At 36.4% G+C, this 10,344-nt stretch overlaps 1 protein-coding gene across 1 annotated transcript; it reads right to left on the reverse strand.

Annotated features, from left to right (window-relative positions):
- Nucleotides 1-5,696: 5,696 nt before the first annotated feature.
- Nucleotides 5,697-10,337, reverse strand: LOC114635581 (vomeronasal type-2 receptor 116-like; the record flags this gene model as incomplete). The annotated part of the gene is made up of 4 exons (XM_028784099.1): nt 5,697-6,604; nt 7,768-7,891; nt 8,755-8,979; nt 10,167-10,337. Coding segments are annotated over 4 exons (1,428 nt in total), but the record flags the coding sequence as incomplete, so codon positions are not given.
- Between the last annotated feature and the right edge of the window lie 7 nt (nt 10,338-10,344).

Raw genomic sequence — 10,344 nt, forward strand, 5'->3', positions numbered from 1 at the left:
ACTGGGAGACCAACACAACCACAAAACATTTGACCATCACATATCCTGCCTGCAAGTTGTGCTGGGGCAATAATTGTTGAGATCTTGATGGGAACAGATTCAGTGATCCACACCCAAATATTAAGTGGAGCTTAGGTAACCCCACAGAAGAGAGGGAGGAAGGATTAGGATCCAGAGGGGTTGAGGGAATTAGAAGAACAAGGTCTACAGAATCAACTAAGGATGATGGGATCTTACAGAAACTGAAATGGCAATCACAGAACCTGCATGGATCTACATTAGGTTGTCTGCATACTGTGGTTGTTTAGCTTGGGGTTTTTGTGCAGTTCCTAACAGTGAGAGTAGGGGTGTTTCTAACTGTTTTGTCTGTTCTCAGGACCCTTTCCACTTACTGAGTTGTCTCTCTAGCTTGTTAAGAGGGTTAGAGCCTAGTCTTATTGCATCTTGTTTTGCCATGGTTGGTTGATAACCCTGAGAGCCATGCTCTTTTCTGAAGGGGAATAGAGTTGTAGTGAATCTAGGGAAGAGCAAAGGTAGTGGTGAGGACTGAGAGGAGTGGAGAGAAGGGACCCTTCAGTTGCAATGTATTGTATGAGAGAAGAATAAGTAAAAAGAAAAAAGCAAAAAATTATCACCCTCAAAATTCTCAAACAAAAGCAAACACTACCAACATCACATAAAGAACAATTTTTTGTTTGTGGATGCTCTTGTTTTTCTTGTTATGTGGTTTAAATGTAGGATTCCTTGTTCACAAGTGCATCTGAGATGTGTGGTGTTTATTGCCATAATAACAATCACTAGGGATGCTTAGGCAGGAAAATTGAATATTCAAGACTAGTATGAGTTCTTGAATTTGTGTTTCAAATAGGATAGAAGACCTTCTCTTAGGAGAAAAAAATTAAAACTGAGAACTTTCTTAGAATATTTTTGTTGTTGTTTGCTTGTTTGTTATTTTCCCCATTTATTTTTAATCTTGTATGTATACAGGAGAGACTCATAAGTCCATGAGTGATGAGGAAAGAAGAGAGCACTGAAAACCAAGGAGGTATATTCATAGGCAGTTGTGAGCCTGAAATGTAAAATCCCTTAATTACTAAACTATCTCTCCAGACCCAAACAGAGAATGTTTGAAATTATTCACATTCATTTTAAAGGAACAGAGGCTAAAAATACCAGATGAGATCAAGGACCACAGAGCTGACTATGTTTATGTTTTTGTGACAAAACCTCATAATCCATTCTTGCCTCAGTCTAATTGTTTTGTTCTTAAGACACAGTCCTTGATTTGCATCCAATTTGACAACAAGTTACAATTTGATTTCTGTTGCTGTGCTAAATCAATGACCAAAGCAACATGAAGAATTATGGGGTTCATTTGGTTTCCTGTTTATAGTCTTCCATAGGGGAATCCTAGGGAGGAACTGAAGCAGACCATGGTGGAATACAAATCACTGGCTTGCTCACCCTGCTTTTCTCTACTGTGTAGTCCAGTATAGCTAAGATAGTATTGCCCACATTGTGTTGGGTGCTGTCACACTGATCATTAATAAAGAAAATGCCTTAAAGTCATGTTCATATTCTCTCCTCTCAAATGACTAATTTGTATCAAGGTGAAAAAAAAAACGAATGCACAATGGTTAGCATATGCCTTACCAAATTAATCTGTGAGGTACACAATGTGAAATTCATAAAAAAAAGTGAATGTAAAAAATAAATTAAATTAAATGAATAAAAGAACATTATTGAAAAAGATATCTGGTGAAGAAGTGTGTGGATAGAACTCAACAAATGGTGGAAGGATTTTAAAATACTTGTTCCTCCCATAAATGCTCATCAAAAGTTGACCTTGGCAGAGGATTTACTCAGTAATCAAGTAGATAAGATAACCTGTTTTGTGTACTGTCAATCTCTTTCTCCAGTCATTCCTATCATTGTCCAGTGTGCCCATAAAAGTCTGATCATGATGGAAATGATGGAGATTATGCAAGGTTCCCATGGCTACAGTTGCTGCTGAGTGCTATGTCTACCAACAGAAGAGACCAACATTGAGCCACAGATGTGACATCGTTCTTTAGGGTTGCCTGCCAGTAATGTGGTTGCAGGGAGACTACATTGGACTCTTTCCTCTCTAAAAAGGAAAATACTTTGTTCTTACCTGAATTGATACTCTTCTGCCTGTGGAGTTATCTTTCCTGTATGCAGGCTTCTCCCAAAACCTCAATCTTACTGAATGTCTTACATAGAATTTCAGAATGTTTAATTCTCAAAAAACATACTTGACACAATATTGTACCAAGCTAACAAACTCATTTCATGTTGAGGGAAGTGTGATAATGGGCCCAAAATGGAGATTAAACATCTAATATCTGAAGTACAGGAGATCCTTTAGGATATCTCCTGGTGCTATCAAGTCTTTGATTAAATTAATTTGGAAAAGAAAACAGCCTATTCCAAACAGGATAACAAACATACAGATACATCTGAAGAAACAAAGGTAGGCACCACTACCTGTGGAAAGGATCACAACTTGCTGAGGTGCTGGTAGAGGAAGGTGGAGAAAATATAAAATGGATAGAAGAGGAATTACTTATAAATATCAGCTAAGGCCACCTCACCAATTGTAGAAAAGAGAATTCACTCTTGTGTTTTTGTTTTATTTAATTTATAATGTATTTATGTAGACATTTGTGCTTTCTTGTAGGGTCAAGGAGTGTCCTGTGTCTGCCCCACAATGGTTCTAGAGCTGTTTGGGAAGGCAGTATTAGGGAAGTTTGACTTTGCACACTCCAATATGGCTCAGGGTGTGGGGTTGCAATTTCTTATCTTTTCATGGGGAGCTGGCTTGTGTTGTTGGTCTTCCACTGAGAGCACAGAGAGGTCTTCTGCATGAGATTATAGGGTGGCTCTGTAAGCAGAAACCTCCTGCAATGCTCCCCATGGCAGATGGTGATGAAAAGAGACAGTCCATGGTTTTAAAGCATTTATTAAAGTCATGGCAGAGAGCAGTGATGAGTAAAATCCTTACCTCCTTTTCTCAGGGCTGGCCTGAGGTTAAACACCTTTTGCAGGGAGGAGCATCTGTGAAGGAAAGCTTAATTGACTACACACTTCTGGCCTTTAGGTATCTCAATAAAATAGGTATCTGTCTTGAGGCTATGTGACTTGTGGTCATATCCTCTACCTGTGGAGGGGCTAGGGGAATTGCCCTTACATGACTGAAGGACACAAATCTATGGAAGCCTCATGTCTAGAGTCTTGACTCTGGGGGAATGGCTAAAAGCCTCCGTCCTTCAGGATCATCTTGAGTCACTGGAGTTTCCAACCTGTGCTACACCAGAAACTGGCTGCCTTCCAAGTTACTACATGACCAATTGTAGAAAGGAATATTCACTCATGTGTGGTTTTGTTTTATTTTATTTAGAATGTATTTATGTTGAAATTTGTGTTTTCTTTCCTCAGTTTCTTTATTAGGTGATGGAACATCAATATAGAGTAACATCAACATAACAAGAGAATGTTTCTTGACAGATATGGCCACGTATTCTAAATTTATAATGTGTTTGCAGATGTCCATGTCTCTTTGTCAATATTGGGACACTGTAGGGCTTGATCTTGTGCAAGTCTAATGAATGCTGAGAAATCTCTGTGAGTTCATATGATTATCAGTCCTTTTTTTCGTAATGGTATTGTTTTACTGAAGTCGCCCAATACCCCTGTCCCTTATACTTATTGATCTGCTTTTCCACATAGATCCCTGAGCCCTGAGTGGTGGTGTTGTTCTATGTTAAATGGTGGTAAGGAGATAATCCTGAAGACAAATCTTACTTATGTCATCAAATATGGAGAAGTTGAGCTGGTCCCCAACTAGAAGCTTTACCTCTGGTGATTGGAATTCAAATTGCTAGAAAGTACACCACATGCTACCAGAGGAAAAGGCAAAGGGAATAAAGACCAAGTAGGTCCCACTACATAATGATTTCTCCTCTGCAAAATGTACATTTAAAAACAAGCAATGTACCCTCTTACAAAATGATCCCTCATCTATGGCTCAGGGAAAAGATAAGATGGTAGAAAAGATTGTGAGAATCAAAGGATTAGGAAGCTAGATGTGAACATATATCTTCTAGGATTGGCAGAAGGTACACCATAAAGTCTTACCAATATGACCTTCAAAACATAATGAGAAAAAGAGTCACAGTGTGCATGACATTTTGGAAGGAAGAAAGCTGGCAGTGTATAGTCTACATAACCATTTACAGGAAACTTATAGTTCCTCATGGACAACCAAAGAACAAATATTGACAATATACTACCAATAATGAGCCATCAGAACATAAATATATGCAGTTTTAAAACAGTCTCTACAATTTATATTTCAAAAAAAATGAATATGCAAATAAATATATACATTCAGTAAGAATTGATAAAATAAGAGGACACGTACATTTTAGGAGTGTAGGGAGGGGCACAAAGAGTGTTTTGAAGATAGGAAATATAAACAAAAAGCAGTTAAATTACAATCTCAAAAATAAACTACCAAATAATATTTTAAAAGTAGAGCAGCAAACAGAACTTTGAGGGAAACCTGACACTGAACTGCAACACCTGATGTAAAGAAATAATGTGTGTGTGTGTGTGTGTGTGTGTGTGTGTGTGCATGTTTGTGTGTGCAATATGAAACCCAAATAATCTTTAGTACTCATATTTTGATAAAATTAATGATGAGACCCTTAATCCAGAGTGATTTATACGTTTGTATAATCCACTGGCTTATTGTGGTAAAGATCTTGTGTGGGATATTTCCATTAGTGTTTTTTCTCACTTAATGAGACACAATTATTTCATAATGAAATAGTGTGTTTTTGCATAAAGTTAGAGTCTTATATTCCAGACACAATCTGAACCCCCTTGTCCTTTTCATACTATGTTCTCTTCTTATGTTATCTGATGTTCTTAACATCTTCCTAGTACATTGTAAAGGTATTCTAAAATCCAGAACTTTTGTGATGATCATCACAATATGCATTACTGTCACTGTGCTTCACACTCTACTAACATTCACTCTTGTTCTCTTTTCAAATTAGTGCCTTTCATTGCATCAGAAGTCTATGATATTCCAAATCTCAATAGAGGCAATTTACCAATTAGGGGATATTTTAGTTTCTATTGCTGTAACACTATGATCAAAAGAATCACGTAAGAAAGGTGTTTATTTACTTATATACCTTTGTCACAGTATATTGAATGAAGCCAAGGCATGAAATTGGATGTAAGCCCTCCATGAAAGCAAATCGAATAATGCTGACTAATGGCTTCATGTCCATATTTTCTGAAGTCCTCTTTCTTATAACTCTCAGATCAACTTGCCCAGAATTGGCACTGTCCACAGTCAGTAGGGTCACTTTATGTTAATCATTAATTAAGCACATGGCTTACACACAAAACTACAGGTCAAAATGATGGTAGCCCTTCCTCAATTGAGACTCCTGGTTCTCAATGTCTTCAGGTTTGTGTAGTTATGAAGGAAATCATTTTCCACTAAGTGTAGTAATTGTTATGACAGTGGACAGTGCAGTCCTGTTTTTAAGTTCAAATTTGTATATTACTTAAAATTTTCATATGATTAAGTGCTACTTTTGTTAAGACAAAGGAAAAGATATGTTGAATATCATCTAAAATTTCATACTAATAAAGTTTCAATAATGCAATTTATTTTTGTACTTCTGTATAAACATTGAATCTGGTCTAACTAAAATAACATAACACTTTGGGACAAAGATACACCCTAGCAACCCTGCACTAGAAGCCAAGATGGAAAAAACCTCCACAACCACCATGACCTTCCCCCTAGTGCTGTGGTAGACAGGGAGGAATGTGATCCAGACACTGCAGAACACCAGAATGCTGAAAGTTAGGAACTTGGCTTCATTGAATCTGTCAGGAAGATTCCTAGCCAAGAAAGCCAGACCAAAGCTCACCAGAGCCAAGGAACCCAAGTATCCCAGGACAAAGTGGAAGGCAATGACTGAGCCTTTGTTGCAAAAAATGATGGTCTTTCCATGTTCAGATTGTATATCTCTGTCAATGAAGGGAGGAGATGTTACCAACCATGTTCCACAGAGAACAAGTTGGATTAGGGTACAAATGGGAATGACCAAGTTAGGTGTCCCTGATGCCAGCATCCTTCTCATTCTTCTTCCTGGAGTAGTGAGCTTGAACGCCATGACCACAGTTATTGTTTTGGCCAATACTGTAGAAACTGCCACAGTGAAAAATACTCCAAATGTGGTCTGCTGCAGAATGCAGGTGGCCTGGCTGGGATGTCCAATGAAGAACAATGAGCAGAGAAAACAGAAGAAGAGAAAGATGAGCAGGATGTAGCTGAGAATGCGGTTATTGGCCTTCACAATGGGAACGTCATTGTGCTTCATAAAAGTGACTAGTATTAGAACTGTGAGGACAGAGAAGGACAGGGCCATGCAGCCTAGTGCCATCCCCACTGGATCTTCATAAGCCAGGAACGACACAGCCCTTTGGAGGCAGTGGGTTTGCTGTAAGTTGGCATACTTATCATCTGGACACCTCACGCACTGCTCCATATCTGCTGGTGAACAACAACAAACCCTTATATCATATCATATTTATTAACTTAATAATTGAGTGTTTGTATTATTCAGACGATACTCAAAAATATTTTGGTGTTGAGCATATTCCATTTCTAATTGCTGCAGGAAGCACTGATGTAATGCTGTTCTGTATTAACCTATGCTTTGTCATGTAACAAAACACCCATCATGGAAAATGCAGGAGAAAAATACTTATTTATTAAGCAGAAAGAAGACATGTTGTGTTCTAGTGTGTTATGAATAATAACATGCATAATCTCAGATTACTTAATTTTTTAAAGCATCAACTCTCTACTCACAGACATGTGCAGTGTGCAGACATAGTTCTCAGTGCCAGGTGATTAACTGCAGTATAAACTTTGTTGGGTTTGAGGGGTTTGCCCTTGTCTGTATCTTAACGTAGGCACAACAACATGCAATTCCTCATACAAAATACTGTTTGCATAAAGAATATTTCCATTATTGAAGCTGTATGCCTCAAAGACCTATCCATGTTCCCCTCATTATGGTAAGATATCTTTTTTCTAAACTACATATTCCAAGCTAGATGTCATGAAGTTTATGAGTACTCACATTTGTCCCCTTTTCCTTATGTAAGCTATGATTCCTGATATGCATTATCACATCTCTGGGTGCATTGTTGAAATCTTCACTCTTGCTCTAATTCTTTGACAAGAACTACTTAATCCTTTAAATATTCCATGCTCTTAAAATGTATTTCAGTAACAATAGCTGCTACCCTAAGCATCTGGTCTTTGTCAGGGACCAAGCTGAATGATAGGAGGGAAAGATTATGGACTGATCATGTAGTCCAGTTACTTTGTACAATAATCACATAAGATTAAACTTATATATAGATCATGCCTGTTTTGTTTAAAATATTTACAGATGTATGTCCCCTAAATGTTTTCTGCATAATACAAAATTAATAGCCATCATACTGTGAGAGAAATGAGTTGTTTGTAGAAGATAGTGCAGGTTATTTGCAGGATACAAAAGAAGTTGATACCATTCCATTCATTAAATTTGGAAACAAAGAGAGTTTAGGTCTATTGTTTCCTTCTAGGCCATTTTATATTTTTAGTTTGGAATGAGAAGATATTAGAATTCAGCCATTTTTTTTCTGCATGCAAACATGTACCTGTCTCATTGGAAACCTCATTTTCTGGGCACTGGGCACAATCAAAGCAGCAGTCTGCTGTTTGTTCCTGATGAATTCTCCTGAATCCAGCAATGCACGTCACACTACACATGGAGGTGGGAACCTGAGGTAATATATATACATATGTACATACACCCATACATATGTGTCTGTGTATTGTGTATTTATGTGTAATGCATGTATTCATTGTGTGTATAATGACCCATATATTTATTTATGGGACATTAACAGATATGGTTATATTTATTCCTCTGCTAACCAGAATCACTTATCAATTTCAGTTACTTTATTATTTTCTATTACCCTGAAATGCCCTCAAAGTCACACAATATTTATTACATCATTTAATATTATATATGTAACATTTATGTTTTAGCAATTTAAAATTTTTCTTTCTAAAATTATTAAACCAAAAGGAATATTTATGGCACCAGATTTATACAATAAAAGAATGAGAACATTGAGTGGTGTGGAGAGAGAAGGTAGGATAAATCCAGAAAGAGTTGTCTGATGAATATCAACAAAGCATGTCATATAAAACTCTCATAAATACAATGAAGTTTTTCTAAGTTGAATAGAAAACCTTGGGGAAAATATTTCTGTTAATGAACACATGTTGTACTTCTTTAGGATATAATGATGTTCACATAGAAACAAAAATGTCATGGTTTATATATAGCTACAAAATTTTAATTATACATATATATTTCTTTAAATTTAATAAATGTATTTATGTAGTTGGAGTGGATAGGCATGCAGGTACAATTGAACATGGAATCCAGAGGCCTTTACTTCCTATGACCTTGATTTATATGAAGTTGTGAGTCATTAAATTTTGATTCTGGTAACTGAGGTTGGGCCTTTGGCAAGAACAGCAATTGCTATTAACTACAGAGCTATAACTTCAATGCCTCATATTTTAAAATTTAGATATCCTGACAAAAATTAAAATTGTTGTATACCCACCGATGTTCCTCCTGTGGCCAACTCCAAGTGTTCAGATATTTGAAGTTGTTGGCTCTGTGGGAAACAAAGAAAATAGCTTCCTAGTTTGACTTTTAATCCAAGATCTTGTGGAAAATTCCAAATGTTGAAAATGTCATACTGTGCACACTCATTTTCTCTATGATTCATGTTTACCAGTTCACCAACAGGGTTAATAAATACTCTAGTTTTCAACATGGAAGCCACCTAAATGAGATGCATCATCAGATGATTACATGTACATATCGATTAAGGAAAAGTAAAATTGACAATGTCCCTTAATTTTTAATGTTTTTTTTTAGAAAAGACATCTATATTAAAAAATCCAATGTACTTATATATAATATAACTCATGGGTAATTAAAAATTCATATACATCATTTTAATGTTTCAAGACATAAATAAAGCTAAAATAATTGCTATCCAAATAACAAGTAACATGATGTGAGTGTGTGTATATGTATGAGCATGTGTGATCTTGAACATGTGTGTGTGTGCACATGTTTTTCAAGAATAATTTTTAAAATTGAAGCCATGTGTGTGAGAATGAGTGGGAAGTCTGAATATCTGGAAATTGTGGAAACAAAGGAAGGTATTGTGTCATTCATGTATATACAGTTTTCATATATGAAATAAACATAAACTTATTAATTGTGCAGTCTTCATCATTTAGGTTTTTATAAGTAATCATTACTTTAAATGAATAACTATTAATCACAGCAAATGTACCAATTATTGAGAAAAATATTCTTGAGAAAATTATTCTATGCTAGTTATCAGTTAATGCTTTTATGATAAAACTCTTGACTCTTATTTTAAACATTGAACTCATTTGATAGAATGTTGAGACACATTTTCACAAACTCACTGACATTCATACAAAAATATTGTCTCCAATTGTATGTTATCCTTTTGCATGTTACATATCCATGTAAAAAATTCAGTAGGTAGTTTTATAGTATAGAAATCTTTTTTTTTTTTTTGAGACAGGATTTCTCTGTGTAGCCATCGCTGTCCTGAAACTCACTCTGTAGACCAGGCTGGCCTCGAACTCAGAAATCTACCTGCCTCTGCCTCCCAAGTGCTGGGATTAAAGGCGTGTGTCACCCCCGCCTGGCATATATATGAGTAAACTGTCAATATTTTCAGACACTCCAGAAGAGGGGATCGGATCCCATTACAGACACTTGTGAGCCACCATGTGGTTGCTGGGAATTGAACTCAGGACACCTCGAATAGCAGTCAGTGCTCTTAACACCTGAGCCACCTCTCCAGCCTTTATAAAAATCTTTTTATTGCAAGAATAATCTCTAACAAATTTATGTGAGTTTCTCAGGGGCCATTTAAATATTACATTGATATATATAAGCATAATTAAATGTAAGAAACTCTACCTGCTGACAGTTAGTGAACACTCCTTTGGGTTCTGCCATTTGCTGAGATTCTACTTGCTGATGAATGAGTTCATGGTAGGTGTGGGCCACAGCATACACAGCATTATACAAATTGTAACCTTCTTCACTCAGGGACATGTCAAATTTGTGCTGTGCTAACCATTCCACTGTATTGTTG

The sequence above is a fragment of the Grammomys surdaster genome, unplaced genomic scaffold, assembly GCF_004785775.1.
Source record: "Grammomys surdaster isolate TR1022 unplaced genomic scaffold, NIH_TR_1.0 112768, whole genome shotgun sequence".
In the NCBI taxonomy this organism is placed as follows: Eukaryota; Metazoa; Chordata; class Mammalia; order Rodentia; family Muridae; genus Grammomys; species Grammomys surdaster.